Source organism: Galeopterus variegatus, unplaced genomic scaffold (assembly GCF_000696425.1).
Source record: "Galeopterus variegatus unplaced genomic scaffold, G_variegatus-3.0.2 Scaffold394, whole genome shotgun sequence".
NCBI classification, from domain to species: domain Eukaryota; kingdom Metazoa; phylum Chordata; class Mammalia; order Dermoptera; family Cynocephalidae; genus Galeopterus; species Galeopterus variegatus.
Window position 1 is genome coordinate 270,090 of NW_007726505.1, and position 20,475 is coordinate 290,564.

The window sequence follows — 20,475 nt, forward strand, 5'->3', positions numbered from 1 at the left end:
ATCAGAGACAAAAGTTCTGATATTAACCAGTGTAGGTCTAGGAGGACCTGAAGTCCCTCAGGCTCCCAAGTCAGGGTGGTGGGGGGCCGAGGGCCTCAACCATGCCCCCTAGATGTCTGCATCCAGGCCAGTGATGACCGAGCCACTGCTGGAAGCTCCCTGGGCTCCCCTGCTGGAATGAGGGGGGTAGCACAGGCCTTGACCATGCCCCTCCATCCTATCTGCCTTCTCTTCTCTCCCTCCCCAACAACTGCTCTGCGACAACATCTTTGAATGTAAAAATAATAATAATAATAAAGTTCGCTTTCACTGCCAGGAAGGGAAAGAAGTGGCCTCACATGAGACCTGGTGTGGTGGGTTAGAACACAGTCACCCTAGCTGGGCTGGAACTATGCTTCCCAGAATTTCCTTCCCTGCTCAATTCCGTGCTAGGGCTGTCCGCAGGGAAATCTGTAGTGAGTTCAGCAGGTGCAGGCAAAGCAGCAGCAGGAGCACTGGAGGTCACAAAGGTGGGCCGCCGGCCGCTGCTGCAGCTCATGCTCCTGTGGATGAGGGCTGCAGCTTACCCCTGTGCCATGCATGCTGGTTGGTCCCTGCTTCCCTGTGTCACATCCAGCCTTTCTTCCTGATTGCTGCCTGCTGGCTTACATCAACTTTGGGCCCATCACCAGACCCAGAGGCGAAGACTTCCACAGCTGTCTTCACCAGCTCCCACTGTGGTATCTGGTCTAATCCTGATAATGAATCCCCTTTTCCATATTACTGGTAGTGATCCAGCCTCCCTGGTCCAATCATGGCTGATATCCCTGGTGACAGGGTTGCCTCCACTGCCAGACTCTAAATGTCACAAAATGGCAGCACTGTGTACAATTCCATATTCCAAAAAAATAGATAACAGACATGGATGGATCTCCCTTTAAATGGTAAATGGATAATACCAAAGCTAACCTTTGCATGGTCTATTTTCTCCTGACTCAGTTTAAATTCACAAACTATGGAATCCCAGTGCCAGACACCAGATTGGCATCACCTCACTGACTCAATCCAAGGAGTCTCCATTTACTCTTCTTCCCTCGGATACCATGGTTAGCAGAACCATAGTCCCCCAAATATGTCCACATCCTAATTTCTAGAACCTGTCACCATGTTCCTTTACACAGCAGAAGGGCCCTTGCAAATGGGATAATAGTAAGGAAATTGAGATAGGAGATTATCCTGGCAGTTATGCTGGATTAACCAGGTGGGCCCAATCTAATCACACGAGTTCTAAAAAGCAGAAAATCACTCCCACTGGGGGTCAGAGGCAAACATAACTTTGGAAGCATCAGGGATGCAATGGTGCTGGCTTTGAAGCTTGTGGAAAGGGGCCACAGCCAAGACATGTGGGCAGCTTCTAGAGGCTGGACAAAGCAAGGAAATGGACTGTCCTCTAGAGCTTCCAGAAAGGAACACAGCCCTGCTGACACTCTGATCTTAGCCAGATGAGGTCTGTGTCAGACTTCTAACTTCCAGAATGGTAAAATAATAAATTGGCATGGTTTTAAGATGCTAAATTTGTGGCAATTTGTTACAGCAGCAATAGGTAACCAATACAGACTTCACTGAATCACAACCATGGCCTTGGCAAGGACTTGCTTTTGGGTATGTACCTGTGTCTGGGATAACTTCTCTTAGGGCTGTGATGATGTGCTTTCTAAATCTGATGGCCAGGAGGCCAGTGTTCACATGTGTGAACAGTGACATAGTGTTAGCTGACAATGAAATAATATATCTTCTGGGGCCCTAAATGTAGGCTGCCAATTCTAGTGTGAGACGGCCCAGGCCTTAGCTGCTAAAGGACCCAGACCACATAGAGGCACGAGTACCCACTGGCTGAGACTGTGCAGAATAAAAAAGTTGGGGAGGATGGTTTTTACACTTTAGCTAACTAAAGAATTGTGGTCTTTGAACTTTAATACACAGTGGCAAGAGATATTGATTTTTTACCTTTAATTCCTTTGAACTTTAATGTCTTTGGACTTCAACATGAAAGTGGATTTAAAGTTTGAGTTTTAATTTCTCCTTGGGAATTTAATATTTGGTGGGGTTTATATTAAAATTCGAAGCATCTCTACATTGCTGGCTTTTCATTATTGGAATGTCTCTATTCATTTTTATCTTTAATCCTAGCACAGAACCTCTGGTTTGCTATGCTGGACAACATAGCTATTATGTGGGATAAGAAATAAAATCGGGATTTAATTGGAAATGTTGGGAACATAGTAATGCTGAATTTGATTTAAATAATTTGTTTTTCTACATTTCAGTGACTCTTGGTGTAACATATAAACTGCCCACCAGGAGTCCCAGGTGATCCCCCAAAAGTGACATTAAGATAGAAGAAAGTTTTGACAAATTGCTCTCCCAAAGACTGCTTTGGGAGAGGAGCCATGGCTCTGGGTGATCATGGCAAACAGGGTAAGAGAAAAACTGGCTGGGGGATGTTGGTGGGGGAAACACTCCTCCTCTAGTTCAATGTCTCCTTTCATGCAGGGTGTTTAATTGATATCACACCCTGACTTCTCTTGAATTAGCAAGCTCATTTGGCTGACAGACATAAAGTAATGCCTCCAAAACGGCTTCTGTCAGCAACAGAGATAATGTTTAGCAATATGCACACTTTGTTTTATCTACCAAACTGATCAGAGCTCATGCAGGGTAGAAGATATTATTAGGGACGTAATGGAACAAAGGAGAGAATGGACAGAGATATTCAGCATTCAGTGAAATTTCATCATATTTCTGCAAGATGCAAAGCAGATAGAGATGAGTTGGCAGGTGTAGCTGAAGGTGAGGCCAGCTCAGACCAGGACATGCACAGAAGGGACTCCATCCCCTCGAGGTGCTGATTGTCCTGGTGGAACCCTAGGAAAGATTCATACTCCGAGAAGGCAGGCATATGGGGTGCAGAAATAGAAGGGAGGCTACACAGGGGTGACTGACTGAAAGAAATCAGTCACCCAGCCTCATTCCCCACTCCCACCTGGGTGGACAGAACACCTAGCAGCCAGGAAAGTACTGATGCCTCCCTCCAGGACAGACAAATAAACATAACAACTTACAAGACTCTCCAATGAGATCCATTACATTGCGGAGTACTAAAAGGCTACCATGGATAAGTGAGACTTAGAGAAAAACCCTCCTCACTAAGATACTCAAAGGACTTAGGACCACAACAGTTCATGCCTCCCTGCTCACCTGCTGACTCTGGAGTAAGGCATCACAGGTAATGAGCTTCACCCATGTGCACAGAGCTCGACTCTACATTCCTTCCTTAAACATAAACAGAAAACTGAAGATGACCACATATTTAAAGTAAGCTTACAAAATCAATAAGAAAGGCCTACATTAAAAAAAGTATATATAGAAAAACTGACATCAGAGAAAAGTAAGATAATTCATGCAAAGAAAAAAAAGAAAAAAATCTTGGTTCTAAATGATATCCTTAGAGAAATTCAAGAATATTTTATATTCATAAGACAAGAATAGAGGCTTTCACACATGTGAAAGTTCTTAGAATTAAAAGAAAAAAAATTATCTCCTCCTGAGACTCTTCAGGAAATAATAATAATAATAATAAAAGGCTCACAGATAGGTTGGGGGAAGTAAATGTTGAATATTGAAGAAATACTTGAGAATGAATGATTAAAAGGCAAGGGGCTCCAAATTATATATGAAACAATGAGAGAGAAATAACTCAAGAAGTTCAAAATAATCCAAGCAGCTCAAAAACAGGATAGAGAAAATGGAAGCATGGGAATTATTTAAAAAAAAAAAAAGATAATTTTCTGGCACTGAAGGAAGGATATGACTATTTAAATTGAAAGTGTTCAATATCAATGAATTTTTTAAAAAGGCACACACCTAGATATATCATCAGAGAATTTTGCAGTATCAAGGATAAAATTAAGTTTATAGAAAATATTCATGAGAAAGATAATTTTCTATCCATAATTCTATACCTAATAACATCAATTATGTGCAAGGGTTTAAAATAGACTTTTTCAGAATTTCATCTCCTACGCACCCCTCTTGAGGAATTTATAAGAGAGGAAACAGAGAATCTAGGAGACAGAAGTTCTAATCCATGATCATGAGCATCCGGCCTAGAGAGAAATATGCAGCTCTGCCCCCAAAACACAAGATACCGGGAGGGAGATCTGTGCAGAAAAGAGGGAGTAAATGATGACTGAAGTCACAGGCAAGGTTGAGTCAGTGGCCTGTCTCCTTAGTTAGAAGGAAAGAACTTTTGGGTCTGTGATGCATAAGATGAAAGAACACTCTACTCTGGGAGAAGCCCAACTCTCAAGAACACTTGCTTTCAACCGCAATAAAACTTACTAAGTTTTATGATTTAATAAAAACTGTTTTATTATGATTTGTAAAGCAATCTGAAATCTTTAGTTGGGCATTTCAAAATTTAGGTTGATTATTTCCATATTTAGAGAGAGAAAAATTATGTTAGTCAAGCCCAAAGGACATACAGCATTTCTAATCAAAGTTTAAGTATTGGCTTTTCAAGTAATTTCAAGTAATGGCTAGCACAGAACAGCATTGACTGGATTTAAATAAAATTGTGATCATCATCTCTTAGTAATTATTGCATAGGAGGAAAATTATTTAGTGCAAGGCTTAACAAGCAGTGACAAAACATACTCTCCTGTACATAGATACTGGATTTAAATAAAATTGTGATCATCATCTCTTAGTAATTATTGCATAGGAAGAAAATTATTTAGTGCAAGGCTTAACAAGCAGTGACAAAACATACTCTCCTGTACATAGATAATGCAGTGTAAACAGGCAGCTGTTTTTTTCAGCATGCGTGTTTATGTGTTGAATGCAAATGCATGCACATACTTCAATTTTAACATTTTATTATTGTTTAAACAGTTTGCCAAGCAATATTCAATAAATAATTTAAAGCTCTGCAAGATCATTTCTTTCTTCTGGTATTCTATTATTTATAGAAGTCTCAACACTATAGTTTTTTTCTGGATATAGAGCTAGGCCTATTCTAAAATCTGGTTTATAAACCGTGTTTCATAGTTTAAGAAATCTCTAAAATTGTTCCTTTGAATATTTGTTTACAACACATCCTCGTTTATAAATATCTGGGGAAGAATTCAAAGGGGGATATCCCCCTCCCTCCCCCTGTAATTTTTTTTTTTTCAATAGACATTTATCCTCATGCATGAGCTGAAGGCAGGAAAGAGACTGAAACGATAAACTCCCCTGTACTAGTGGTGGGTTCCTGTAAGGTACTGAGTCGTCATTCCTCATTGAACCCTGTATTAGGTCCACTAGAGAACTGCAAAGGAAGTGAATGCACAGTTGTTACACGTTAATAGCCGTTTTATTTAATTCACATGTGGATATCTAACCTAATTCTAAAAAGGATTTGTGGCAGTTCATTGTGACAACAGAAACGAAGCGAGCCTTTCTTCTCTCGTACTCTACTCCTCATCTAGTAAGTTTCTAAATGTGGACATGTTTGTCAGAGATGTCTTCTTAAATATTTACACCAGTATTGTTTGGTAGCTGAATATTCAGAGCAGGGTCCAACCAGGGCAATGGGTGCTGGTATCCAGGGGTTACCACAGCAGCTGACACTGACAGAAACTCCTTAGAGAAACAAAAATAGACTCACCTTATGACCCAGCTATCCCACTGCTGAGTATATACCCAAAGGAAATGAAATCAGTCTATTGAAGAGACACCTGCACTCCACTCCCATGTTCACTGCAGCACTATTCACAATAGCCAAGAGATGGAATCAAGCTAAATGCCCATATACGGATGAATGGATAAAAAACTGTGGTATATATACACAATGGAATATTATTCAGCTATTTTAAAAAAAGCTATTCTATTATTCGCAGCAACATGGATGGAACTGGAAACCATTATGTCGAGTGAAGGAAGTCAGGTGCAGAAAAATACTGCACGAACTCACTCATATGTGAAATCTAAAAAAAGAAAAAAAAAGTGGTTCTCATAGAAGTAGAGAGTAAAATAATGGATACAAGAGGTGGGGAAAGGAGAAGGGATGGACTAACAGGTACAAAACTATGCTGTCTACCCTAAGTGAGTCATTGTGCAGTATATGCGTGTATTGAAGCAACACCGAAATATGTACAAGTAAATGTTAGAATAAAAAAAGTAAAAATAAACACATAAAAATAAACAACAACAGCAACAAAGTATCTGAGAAACAAACTACTAAGGAAGAATGAAGTGCCTGGGCTCACACAGGAAGACACTAAAGAGCTCATCATACTTGGGGAGAGACGAGAGTATCCTAGAAAGAGGAGCAGAAAGAGAATAAAAGATAAGAGAATGGAGAATTTGATGACCTTGAGGTTAAACCAGGTTAGCTCTGTCAAGATCCTGGATTCCCGAAGCTCTGCAGGAGCCAACAGAATCTGTGCGTTCATAGCCCACTCTGGCAGGTGATGACGGGCTGGTGCTGAACACGAACATGACTCTGCCCTGCTCTCTGAGCCGAATTCGTCTGGCCTCGTTTTACTTCTGCTTCAGGCAGTGGTGTCAGCTCTGGCTAGACTTGCACCACTGACGCCGTGTCTAAACAGAAGTCAGCTCAGCTGAGTCTGGCGAGTTTCCAGGCACCCTCAGATTTCTGCCGATATAAAGACTGAGAGGGTTTTGTTTCCACAGATGGGCTCACAGCAGCCGTTTCTTCCACACTGGAATGTTCTCATAGATGCTCTCTTCCCATTTCCTTTTCCAGAGCTGTAGCCTCACCAAGGTGCTTGCCGTTCTTTTCAACAGTATCCATGATGGCACCTCCAGAGACCATGAACTTCAGCTTGTCAAGATGTCTGATATGTTTTTCTTGAACAAGGTGAAACTCACGCCTGAGTTCAGGCAAGCACAATAAGACCCTGCCTCTGGGAAGGCAGAAAACATCTATTGAAGTAGCCACCACTGCCACTCTGAATCCATTTGGCCATCACTGCAGGACAGCACTTTCCCTAGGAGCAGAGGTGGAGAGAGTCTCAACCTCCAGCACATGCTGATGAAAAAACTGTGGCTCACCGTGGGTGCAGACCCTCCTTCTAAAAGAAGCAGAATAAGAGGTGTGTGCTCTTGTACAAGTGCCAGCATCCTTCTTCCAGACCGAATTTCACCAGGAAAGCAAACTTCTTGACATTTTGAAGAGGCTAATTGCCTCTGATGTTTCCAAATGGGACTCATGTAGAAATTCTTGATGTTGCCCAAGGTGCATCTAGTGAGTGACACCCAGGATCGGTCACAAGCAGCACTAAAGGCAATGGCATAGTGGGTGATCAGTTTCCTTACAGCCACCTCGAATAGCAGCAGCAGCACAGGGCTATCTGCCATGGACAATGCCATGTGACAGGACATTGCATTTCCTTTCTATTTTAAGCCATCAATCATGCCAACCTTTTGCAGGTAGCTGAGTTTCATTGGCAATGAGATAAGCCATCACAGAGGGTGCTTCTGGACAAGGGATCTGGGTTGGAGCAAATCCAAACTTTACCGAAATCCAATTTTTTTCAAATCATGAAATGGATGCATAGGTACACACAGAAGGTGTCCTGTTGGTCTTCAGTTCTGCTGGCTTCATCCAATGGCATGTCCTTAATGTACAGAAGCATCATGATTCCGTCACACTCATTGAGTCTTTTCTCTTACAGGCATTTCCAACGGTTGGAGCAAATCCAAACTTTACCGAAATCCAATTTTTTTCCAATCATGAAATGGATGCATAGGTACACACAGAAGGTGTCCTGTTGGTCTTCAGTTCTGCTGGCTTCATCCAATGGCATGTCCTTAACGTACAGAAGCATCATGATTCCGTCACACTCATTGAGTCTTTTCTCTTACAGGCATTTCCAACTTAAACACGACCCACACAAGTAAGGACAGGTGTTCATAATCACAATGGTAGGGAATATTTTCAGCTACACAACTTGCCCCAAAACTATCCTAGACATCATAATATGTAGATGATAATAATTTTACCTTACCAGTCCATGTCACTCCACCTTAGTTCAGTGTAAAACATTACTTTAATAACACTATAACCTTTAACAATTTTTTTTTCTGCTTAGACATTTATCCACTTACAGAAAGAAAAAGGAAAAGGAAAACAATAATTTGGGTCTATTTCTAATTTAGCTAGGAGTGAGAAAGAGATTTGACAATAATCCTGAAGGGCATAAATTTAAGAAAATATACTGAAGTCAGGAGTCTCAACACAGAAGTTAAGAAATATTTATGACTCTTTAGACTGAGTAATGTAGTTTCTTAAATAAACAAATTCAGATATACTTCTTCACTGCTACAGAGAAATTTTAGACAAGAATGTCAATAGAATTATGGATAATTAAAATATCTTTTTGGAGAGTCAACTTTACAATCCATTTGCCAAATACTTGTTTATATGGGTGCTTTGATGAACCAAAAGCCAAATATTACCTAGAACAGCAGTGAGCATAATCAAGACAGTGAGCATTGCAGCAATTTGAAATCCCATATTGAGGCCACCTATGCCATTAGCTCTCCAGCAAGCAAAACTGCACATGTAAAAGGAATGGGATGAGAGCTAATGGCTACTGTTTACTGTGTCCACACGTATTCCAAGAACAGTATGTGCTAAATGCTTGACATGTTCTCGTTTGCTAAACCTGCATGACTCTATGAGGTGGCTACTACAATTATCCCCATTTTACAAAACTCCAAAGTTCTATGATGATGGAAAGGCTTTCTCTCATGTTCACTTTCGAAAAATGTCTTAATAGGTAATATAACCTTGGGGCTTTTAGTAGGCATGAATATTTTATTCAAGCAATTAACTGCTAAGTATATACGAAGCTCTCTGTTGTTAACCACAGTGTATTCCGGAATATACAGCCTATTATCAATAAGGCACGTGCCCTGACTTTTCACCAATTATTACTAATGTCATTCTAATGATGATCTGTGGATATTGTAAGATGCTCAACTCCTTCTAAATCAATTGACAATGACTGAAATATAATCACAGAATTTTAATGAGGGCTACATTTATTGGATTCTGATTAGTATAATCAACCCATGTGTCTTACATCTGATATCATTTTACTTACCTGCTTACGCATTTGAAAACATGTATCAAGACTGCCTATGTTATTAGCACTGTGAGAGGTTCCAGACCATGTTTGCCTAGCACATTTGCTACCATGCTGGATAATGGAAAATTTATCTTGGGATGAAATGTAATAACGTCATAATGATTCTAACCTGTGACCAGCTCCCGGATCTCCAGGTCAGTGGTCTTGCGGAGTAACCTCACCAGCGCTGGGATGCCCCCGCAGTTTTTCAGGGCAATTTTGTTATCATCGTTGGCCTTCCCATACACCAAGTTTCTCAAAGCTCCACAGGCACTACGGTGGACTTCGGTCATCCGATGATCCAACAGGTCCACCAGGAGCTGGATGCCTCCTTGTCTCCTTATCTGAAAGAGCAAAGGACACGACTTTAGCCTCAGCATGTCAAGTTTCACTATCTAAGCTAAAACGTTTCTCATATGAAGAATCTGCTGCAGTTAATTGCACTGAACTGAATTAAGGCATTCAAAGGAGAAAAAAAACAAATTAGCATTCTCCTTAGATTTACTGCCAGCACTTGCTTTAATATGCTACCAATAAAAATTTCAATGTCTTTCTTCCAAGCTACAGAATTTTGGAAAGGTGGTTTTAACCTCATAATAGGTGTCTTAGACATTTCTCTCTATAAAAATATGCCACATACTCACGGCATGAAGCAGATGGAGTAACAAAAGGCACTGGAATGATCCTCATGCCTTAGACATTAAATCTAACTACTGTCTTAAAGGGCTGCAGAATTGATGTACAAAATGTTAAAATTACACTTAATAGGGAAATGCTCCCCACATTTCAAAGGAACCAGAAGCTAAATGAGGAACTGGAAGAACTGACACAAGGAATTTTATCTCCAAAGACCTGAGAAAACAAGAACATCACTCACAGTGGGAGACAGAACGTGTCAGGCCAAGACACGTTATGCTTAACTTAGGGATTTTATTAATAACAACACACCACATTAAATTTGTGTGTTCTTTTTACCCAAAGAAAATTTTAGTAAGTGCCAAAAAATTCTTGCAATGTGTTTCCAGATGCATGTTCTTCCTGCTGCTCTTTGATTTGGGGAACAATTTTAAAATTTAAATTGGAGACAAAATAAAGTGATAGTTAACATACAGACCGTTTCACGGAGGAGTTTCCATTAGAAAAGCTGCATCTGAATTGTTCTGCAATTTTTTTTTTTTCTGGGGTGGGGGACTGGCTGGCCAGTACAGGGATCCTAACCCGCGACCTTGGTGTTATGACACTGTGCTCTAACCACCTGAGCTAACTGGCCAGACTTACTTCTGTATTTATATGGAAAAATAACATGATTCACTCAGCAATATCCTTTTCTTCTTTTTTTAAAACCTCAGCGTACCTCAGGGATCGGAGGACTGGCACCTTCTCTACTTAGTTTTCTTATTACCTAAAACTCATTCATCCCACAGATGTGCAGAGACATATGGCTAAAGCGCCTGACTCTTTCAGTGATTCTCAAGTGCCACCTTCTCTATGAGGTGACTCTAACCACATTGTTCAAAACTGCAGTTGGAACTGCACCCTTCCCCAGTCCAGCATTCTTGTTCATCCTCCTCTGTTACAGAATTCTTCCTAGCACTTGCCGTGTTCTACCTTATTCATTATGTTCATCACTACTGTCTGTCTTCTGTTCGAATGTATGTTCTGGGACAGTAGGTTTCTTCGTTTTGTTCACTGATAGATCGCATGTGCAATGCTAGAAACATGATGTTCAGCAAATATGAATGGGAAGGATTAATTAATACGTTACTCTCTATATTTGTTTCTCAGATTTGCTAAAACAGCACTTTTCAAAATTGAATAGAATCCCTCTTTAAAGGAAAAAACCAAAAAACCCCTTTAGTCAACAACCAAGACTGAATCCAGGTGGCTGTGGTGGCTGTTCCTATTCCAGCTTTAATCAAAACAAAGGTGGGCTTTATTCACACAGGCATATCATACCTGCCATGATAACTGGACCAGGGAAGGAAGAGGGAAGGACTTAGAGGAGACAGTGGTGTTGAACAGGCTATTAACTTCTCTGGGCTGTCTACACAGCCTGTGGGTGCTGTAAGGATTATTGGGACAATTTTAAAACTAGAAAAAGGAGTGGGAAACAACTTTGCCCGACTTACAGTTTTACCCAGAGGCTGCTTGGCACCCACCCAGGAGAGATGAAGTTTGTATCACTACATACGTGTGCCCTGTACATCCACCTGGATTATAATCACATCCACTTATTATAACACTTCAGAGAGGTATTCCACCTGTACGAAAAGGGTAAACTATGAATGTCATTTTCTCTATGTGTGTGTATTTGTTCATGTGTGCTTTATTTCAAAATACTCTGGGTTTAATTTTTTGAATAATGATGAAGCCATTAAGAAAGAGGTAATAAATTCATTCTGACGGTGAGCCTATGGGTTATATATCAAAAGCAGATGGTATAGTAAATCAATGTCTATCTATCCATCTCTCATCTATCTGTCATCTATCTATGTAATTTATTTGTATATATTTTAGCTATACTGGATATTATAATTAGTATTCTTAATTTATAATAAAATATTTCCATTTATATGACTTAAGAAATTAAGCTATTAAAATATTATTCTAAATACATCAAAAGGGAAAATGCATTCACAATGAATGCAATATGAATTCTTAATGGTATAATGAGAACACGATGTTTTCAGTATGATCTTAATTAATGCCACATAACCAAATTTATAATGAGAACTTAAGTGCTATTTTAATCTCTTTAGAGAAACACAAATAAGACAATAACCTTTTTCTTTTGCTCTTATTTGGGGTCACCAGATCATGTACGTTAAACACTTTTGTTTTCTTGGGGTTAGATTTTATCTAAGAACATGAAAATCCCACTTCAGTTTTCTGAAGCTAAACATTAGTCAGAGTCAGCATTTAAATATTCACACAAGGAAAAGGGAAGGCCAGGTCCTCGGTCCTTCCCCCTCCTCCTGCCACCTGCCCTCTCCCAACAGGACCAGAAGGTGAGCCCTGAAGGGGTCCATCAAACCTCTGACTGCCGGGTGGCTGCGGATGGAGCCCTTCACTTACGCTCTATATTGCTTTTCTCCTGGATCCTCCCACCCTCAAATTCTTGCACTGAACCCTTCTAGTCTGCCTTGTACCCAACCTGAAACCCTTTTGAGCCTCCAAACAAACCTATTTTAAACATTAATAAAGTACAAGTTTTTGGAAAACTATCAGGGAAACTGTCTTTGACATGACACCTTTATTCCCACTAAATGATGAGAGATCTATTTCCAATTTATCCCCTCCTCCCCCATCGATCCCTCCACCTCTAGCAGGCTGAGCACAGGTTTTCGTCCACTACAGGTCAGTTTACCCTCTCACCTTACTTTTTAAATCATCTGTATGCAGAATTCTTAAAAACCAAATCTTGAAATATTCTAGGTCTAATGTTATTTTTAAAAAGTCAATAAAATGCTAGCTAATATAGATCTAATATTTATATATGATATAACAATTAAAATAAAGTGCACTAGAAGAGCATCTCTCACAGGGTAATAAGTGACTAAATATTTAACAGATGAATACAGGAATGGTGCACTTTACTGTCACAAGTTAGTCCCCCCCCCCTTTTTTACTCTTTTTCTATACACCTCATTTTTAGAGCAGTTTTAGGTTCACAGCAAAATTGAGCAGAAAGAGCAGAATTCCAACATGCTCCCTGCACCCACACAGGCACAGCCTCCCCTCCTCTCAACACTCTGCGCAACAGTGGTACATTTGTTACAGCAGATGAACCTACACTGACACGCTGTTTTCACCCAAAGTCCATAGGGTTTGACAGTCCAAAGTTACAATAGGGCTCACTTTTGGTTTTATACATTCTTTGGGTCTTGACAAATGTGTAATGACGTGTACCCACCATTACAGTCCCATACAGAGCAGTTTCACTGCCTTAGAAATCCTCTGTGCTCAGCCTTATTCTTCCTTCCCTTCCCCTAATCCTTGACAACCACCGATCTTTTCACTGGCTTCATGGTTTTGCCTTTTTCTTGAATGTCAAATAGTTAGAATCACACAGTACACAGCCTTTTCAGATTGGCTTCCTTCTCTTAGTAATATGCATTTGAGATTGTTCCATGTCTTTTCATGGCTTAATAGCTTATCTCTTTTAGCACTGAATAATACTCCATTTTCTGGATGTATCACAGTTTATTTTTCTACCTACCAAAGGACATCTTGGTTGCTTTCAAGTTTTGGCAATTATGCATAAAGCTGCTATAAATATCTCTGTGCAGGTTTTCGTAAGGATGTAAGTTTTCAAATCTTTTACATAAATGCCAAGGAGTGTGAATGCCAGACCAGCACATATAATAAGAGTACGTTTAGTTTCATAAGAAACTGCCGAATTATCTTCCAAAGTGGCTGGACCATTTTACATTCCCACCAGCAGTGATTGAGAGTTTCTGTTGCTCCACGTCCTCACCAGCATTTGGGGTTGTCAATGTTTGGATTTTGGCCATTCTGATAGGTGTGTAGCACTTTCTCATTTTTTTCCCTTCTCTTTCAAGACTGCCTTTGTGATTCAGATTTATTTACATTAATACAGATTACTGAATAAAAACAGCCAACGTTGAAATACATGTGGGGAAATGACAGCTTAAATTAGATCTGGACTGAACAAATCTCCTATCTGTTACTTTCCTAAATATAATAGAATCCAAGAAACACTAGAAAGGGCTTTTCACACACAACCTGAAAAGACAATCTATAATTCACTTACTAAATGATTCTTTGATAGATGTCTGGCTTTAGTCACTTATCCTTGTGTCAATCAATAGCTCACATTTATTTTTCTGCTTAGGTGTGAACCTCACGGATCTAGATAGAGTAAGTCAGTCCATAAGGAGTCAGGAAGATGGAGGCTAATGAACCTGTTGGGGTGCAGAAAGGTGGTACCCCCAAATGTGGTGCTTTGACATGCTGGAATAAAAAAGCAGCCTCAAGGTTTCTCTCACTTTCCCCCACCTCACACATCTTGTCTCTCAATCCTCTGTCACTTTCCAAACTCACACATCTTGTCTCTCAATCCTCTGTCACTTTCCAAAGCACACGATGAAGCTGTTCCCTTATCTGCCTAAAGTCTGGACCCGCCAAAGAAGAAGTCACATATCTTGTCTCTCAACCCTCTGTCACTCTCCAAAGCACACGATGAAGCTGTTCCCTTATCTGCCTAAAGTCTGGACCCGCCAAAGAAGAAGACAATTACCTCTGGTCATTTCCCTGAGTTTTCATTTATTTAACTCATATCACGGGAAGGAAGACTGGAGTCTGTCAAAACACTTGGACTAACTTTTGTCACAGGCCATTGTCTTCTATTTTGGTTCTACTCAGTATTTCAAAGAAAATCATTTACTAGTCATTGCTCTGTGGGCCAAGCAGACTTTGTCCCAGGTCATTGTACATTCTCCAGGCCCACTGCATCCCCCTAAGTACCTTTTGCTACTATACCCCCATCTCTCCTTTCGCTATGAAGATGGTATATAAGCTTGTACCCCAATGGAAAATTGGGACATTACTCTCTGGTGATTTTGCCATGCTTTGTCCCTTCTCAGCATATTGAATAATAAAATTTGTTACGCCTTTTCTTCATATTGATCTAAATTTGTCAGTGATTTTTATTAATGAATTCAGGAGTGAAGAGGAAGTTTTCTCTTGGCCCGTACAAACCCCATCCCTGAGGTAAATGAAAGATGAATTAATCAACCAAATAAAGCAAAATTATGCCCTACTCCCCATCTTGTTAGGTTGTTTACAGAGAGGGCACTCTTAAACCCAAAGCAGACAATCTCTTAGGAATGAAGGCTGGAATGTGTGTGTGCAGAATCAAATCATTGAAGCCCACCACATGTGCACTGGGGGAAATGAAATGGCTCCCACTCCTTTGCCATCCATTCCACTGTTTTACAGTGTTCTTACAATTTAATCTCCAGAACTGAGAGTATCTAAAAGTCATTCAAGAATAGGATGTAGTGGCTTCTTCTGTAGTGGAAAGTGTACCCCTTTCCTTATGTAGGGTAAGTGCTGGACATAGCCCTATTGCCCCCTCCCTGTGCATACCAGAGTCTCCCTCCTCCCTGGGAGACTATCCCTTGCTGGAGTAGTTACTCAAGGAAAAGCATGTCCCCTTTAAGAACAAACAGAAGGCTGTAGGGAGCAGGGACCCTGAGTAAAAAAACTAGCACTCTGGCACCAGGAGAGTAGTGAGTAGATTAACTTATCTGCTCAGCCAGATCTCCAGCCTGCTCTGAGTTATGTGAGCTGGGTGAGGGTCTGCACGTAAGCCTGAACATGGTTTACACCCTATAGTGGGTTGAATTATGTCCCTCTGAAACTCTCTGAAGCTTGAATTGTGTACCCCAGGTTTCACGTATTAGAAATTTGCCCCCACTGTGACTGTTAAGAGGGTGGGAAATCCTATAATGGTAATTGAAAGGTGGAGCCTTGAAGAGGTGATTGGATTGTAGACTGTGCAGTAGTGAATGGATTAAAAGTGGAGGTCAGGGGTGTGGTTCTGAGGGCTTTAAAAGAAGAGGAGAGTCTGTCTCTTTTTCTTGCTTCCTCTTGCCATGTGATCTGCTTGTATCCACTTTCTGCCTGCCACTTTCTGCCATGAGTAGGGGCAGCCTGAGGCCCGTGTCAGATGTAGCTGTCCCAGAATCATGAGCCAAATAAACCTCTGTTCTTTATAAATTACCCAGTCTCAGGTACACTGTTATGGCAACACAAAAATGGACTAATACACATCCATACTCTGATCTGCTCACTATGTGACTGTTGTATGTACTCCATGGTGGCACAGATATCTGACTGATCCACCACTGTCAGTGTCTCTTATAAGTGTAATAAGCCAATGTCTCTACATATTGGGCCTCCAGGTGAGTTCTTTGGAATAGGCAAACACTACCCAAGTGCCCTCACAGATTTGGGGCTCCTGCATTACACCTGGTAAAGCAGAATATATTTAAGTCTTTTAAATCACAAAACAAATGGATGGGTAATTAAATAAACAGGAAAAATTCAAGTGACACAATATCACCATTGCAAAAAACCACTTGATGGGTTTGTTATTCTTAATATAATCTGTATTTATTAAGAATAAAATACATTTACCAATGAATTAGCAATTATTAAATTGATATCAACATCAATAAATAATTTATAGCATATCCAATTACAGCAGTGGTGGTATGTTCATGAAAGTTCTCACAAAATTATAACAATAAAGATGTATAGCGGGCTAAAAAATTACTTTAGCAGCTTGCAATAGAATTCCTCTTGGGAGGTGCCTGTCTTCATTTAGAAAAACACTAGGAAGAGTTGCATTAAGGATAGTGAAACCCTGAGGGCACAGCCTATTTGGCTTTCAGGCAACAAAAGAGATGCCTCCCCAGCTGTGCACTTGAAAGGGGGAAGAATCTGGAGCTGGGAGAAGACAGAAGTGTTGGAGCAGCCCTTGGTACTACTGGTTGGTGAGATAAAGACCTCAAAACAGGTAATGACTGGAGTATCCATTTCTGTACCCCTTACAGATCTATTTCATTTTGAGCAAAATGGAAATGTCTTTGGGTTTCTGGGTTAGTGCTAAAAGAAACTAGGCTAAACCTGAGACTCAAGGTAAGTTTAAATATTAGTGTGTAAGGCTATTGCTATATGCTATACACTATATATACTATGTACTATATATATAGATACTAGGTCCTCTGGTACTTCTTGCTTCAGATACTTATAAAAGTTCAAGTCACAACATCTGAGAACTGGTTTATAGAAAGAACTGATTAAAAAGAAGTACTTTGACTCAGTGATTTTACTAAATTACCAATTATCTGTTACTTTTCAATGGTGTTGGATTAAAAAGAAGTAGATATGGTTTTCATATATTCCTTATTAATATTACGAATCTAAGTAATTTTCCCTGCTTAAAAGCAACTGGAAGATACAAACTTTGTGGATCCAAAACCAGAGGCTTAACCAGAGGCAACTGAATCTAATTTTTCAACTTTCATGTAGAAATTGCAAAGCTATCCGTTTGTAAAACATCTATTTTAATTCACTAAATTCCATCCTTTACTTTTACTGAGAAGTCAGTAAAACAATCAATGTTCCCATAAAATGTGAGTTGATGTATGTCCATGTAGTTGCCTCTGAGTAATACGGAAATACACTTCATAAAGGCTAACATAACATTTTTGAGAGATAATATATCTCTTTCTCTCTACAGGTGTGTGAAACGACCTGCTTCCTCCATTCAATAGGTGAACCAAGATGAATTGTGTTTCTTTCCAGGTTGTGTTTTAGAGAGGGGGTATGTTGCAGTGATAGAAGGTGCTGGCTTTGGAGCTAGAACACCTGGGTTCAAATCGCAGTTCCTCCTCTTAAAGCCTGTGTCCCCTCACACAAGACCTTAAATGTCTGTAAAACATGAACAAAATGTGAATTACCTCAAAGGGTTGTTTTCAGGATTAAATGAGATTTCAAATGTGAATTGTTTAACAAAGTGCTCAACAAATATTATTTGTCAAGAAACTGCTCACTGTATCACCTTGTTAAAGATAATTCTTAATTGACATTACCCAGTCAATATGTGAGTTAATTTAATTATATGCTGGTACATGACAGTCAGTGAAAGGAATACAATTCAGAGTTATAACTTCATAAATTGGGCTTAATGTGTAAACTGTGTATTATATTATGGATCATGAATTCCAGCTGCTGTATAAATAACGAGATTAAATAGAGGATATATTTATTCTAGAATAAACTTTATAAATTGTATTAGTCATTTAAAAAATAATTTCAAAGTGTTCTGTATCAATAATTTCCAAGGCAGGTACAATGAATTAATCAATCTATATTTTAAAAAGAAGTGCAAGTTTTTTCCTGTTGTGGCAACTTCATTGACAAAAAAAGGCATTTTAAAAACAATAATTTTGAGGTAATACTGATACTTGGAAAAAGAGAAAATACTACTCTGAAACATAGAGAAAAAGAGAAGAACCATTTCTTTGATTTTATTAACAAAGTAGCTTGTAATAAATAGAGGAAAAAATGAAACTGGTAGCAAATAATGCAGCCAGTAGCAGCATAACTGACTCAGCAGTTTCTTCTCTTAGGTAGATTTTCCCAGATGCTATGCAGAGAAAAAGAGAAGAACCATTTCTTTGATTTTATTAACAAAGTAGCTTGTAATAAATAGATGAAAAAATGAAACTGGTAGCAAATAATGCATCCAGTAGCAGCATAACTGACTCAGCAGTTTCTTCTCTTAGGTAGATTTTCCCAGATGCTATGCATGTGCCACGGTGTAGGATATACAGAGGTTTAGGTTCATCCCCACCGGTGTCTAGTAGAAAGTTATCTGGTTCTTGAAGTCTGCGTTTCTGTTCTGTCCAACTCAAAGAATAGTTAGGAAGGGCGGGTGAGACAACATCTTGGAACTTGTATGGAGAGGATAAAAAATCTACAAATACATCATTGTGGTGATTTTATTCTCTTCACATAAGTATCCAACCTAAAAGCCCCCAGAATTCCTGGAACCTTTGTCACCAGCACACATTTCAAAACCAGCTTCCACCCCATTAAACATGTACCCTCGGCTGGCACTGAAGTTGGATGAGACCGTAATGGAGGTAACTACAGGAATGTATGAGAGTATAACAAAATAAACATCGTGGAAGGCAGACTGTGCGGTTTTGTTCTTTTTTGCCTACCTTCAATTTAAGAGAAACAGCTGATATTGTAATAAATATTAGTAAAATGTTCTATCCATAACTCTGGTTAAAGAAAACCATTTCTCATGAAAATGTCTGAAATGATCTATTTCACAGCAATTCCAGTATTCAAGTTTTCATCACCATCATGATCTCACCATTTAAGGAGATAAAGGATAGAAGGAAAAAAGCCCTTTATTTTGGTCTGAACGTGAATCATTGTTCCACACAACAATGCATTTGATAAGACACTTTAAAAGGAACAAAGCACCTGCAACACCACAAGCAAATTACACAGACCACTCCTCTCCTGCTGACCGTGACCACAAGCAGTGCAGTCTTCTAGACATTCACCCTGTCTGAGAACGAAATGCAGCCAGGTGTGAGAGGATGACAGCTGGCAGCAGGTTCTCGACTGAAAACCCTGCCAATGAAGGTCAAATGCGACTCAAAGCCGTCTTTCTGGAGGCTGGGAGCTGACACCTCCATAAACACACTCATCAGTGCTCAGAACTGCTGAACACCAAAGGTGAGTCTCAACTTTAAACACATCCAGGAGAGGCCCCTCTATTTTTTTTTTTTTTTAACAAGAAAGAATGTCAAGTGATTCCACAAGTTCCTTTTCTAAAGACCTGCTCAGGAAACATGATCCAGATAAGTTTCATGGTTTCTATTGCGTGGCCTAAATTCTTAGCTCTCCCTGTAGATACTGAGTACAAAATGAGAAAGCAGTTACAGGGACAAGAACGCCTCCAAGGTCTCCCTTACTGTGTTCCAAACTAAACTCAAAGGTTTACTCTCTGTTTCCACACTTAGATACTGCATGACATTAAAATCCCAGGGTTTCCTCTAAGTTACAAAATGTTGGTGAAATCAGCTTAGAAAGCACCCAAGTTGTTGCAGGGCCTTGGATGACTTGAATTACTACTTTCCTTGAATAACGTTGTGACATCATCGTTCAGAGGCAAATCTTGTGTGTGAGTGGGGGGTAGATTTCTCCTCCTAAGACCATGCTCCTAGATTCAAAGGTATCTTTATCAGCACCACACTCTCCCGAGTAAGCCACGGGCCGGCCCGCAAAGGTATCTTTAATTTCTCTCTCTTTTTGGCTACTATCCTATCTCTGCAGATCTGCACATCCTGTTCAAGCAGATCTATACTCTATTTCACAGTAGGAAATTTAATCTATTGGACATTTCATAACAATATCTGAGAGGCCTCATGATATCTGAGTTACTTACATCAATGACATATAGTTAGTACCATAGCTTAAAACAAATATTCATTGTCTATAAAAGTGGACACTATTTAAAATATTTAAAGAGACCTCTCTGGATTGTCAGGGCTGACATTTCTCTCCCGCTTCTCTGAACTCTGATCCTTCTGCCTTCTTTTGGGTGTTGCTGGACAGCTCTCATCCTATTCAACAGAGGTGTCTCCTTTGGGGACCTGATGGATGCCCTTTCTGGACTCCAAATCCACCAATAGCCTTTGTTTTTGGCAATAGCCTTTGTAAATACTTGCTTTATAGCTGA

At 39.8% G+C, this 20,475-nt stretch overlaps 1 protein-coding gene across 1 annotated transcript in view; it reads right to left on the minus strand.

Moving 5' to 3' along the window:
- CTNND2 (catenin (cadherin-associated protein), delta 2) overlaps nucleotides 1-20,475 on the minus strand; it is a 449,347-nt gene that overhangs the window by 230,970 nt on the left and 197,902 nt on the right. The window contains exon 5 of the mRNA XM_008568289.1: nucleotides 9,310-9,523. Coding sequence (XP_008566511.1) covers nucleotides 9,310-9,523 — 214 coding nt within the window. The remainder of the gene's footprint in view (nucleotides 1-9,309; nucleotides 9,524-20,475) is intronic.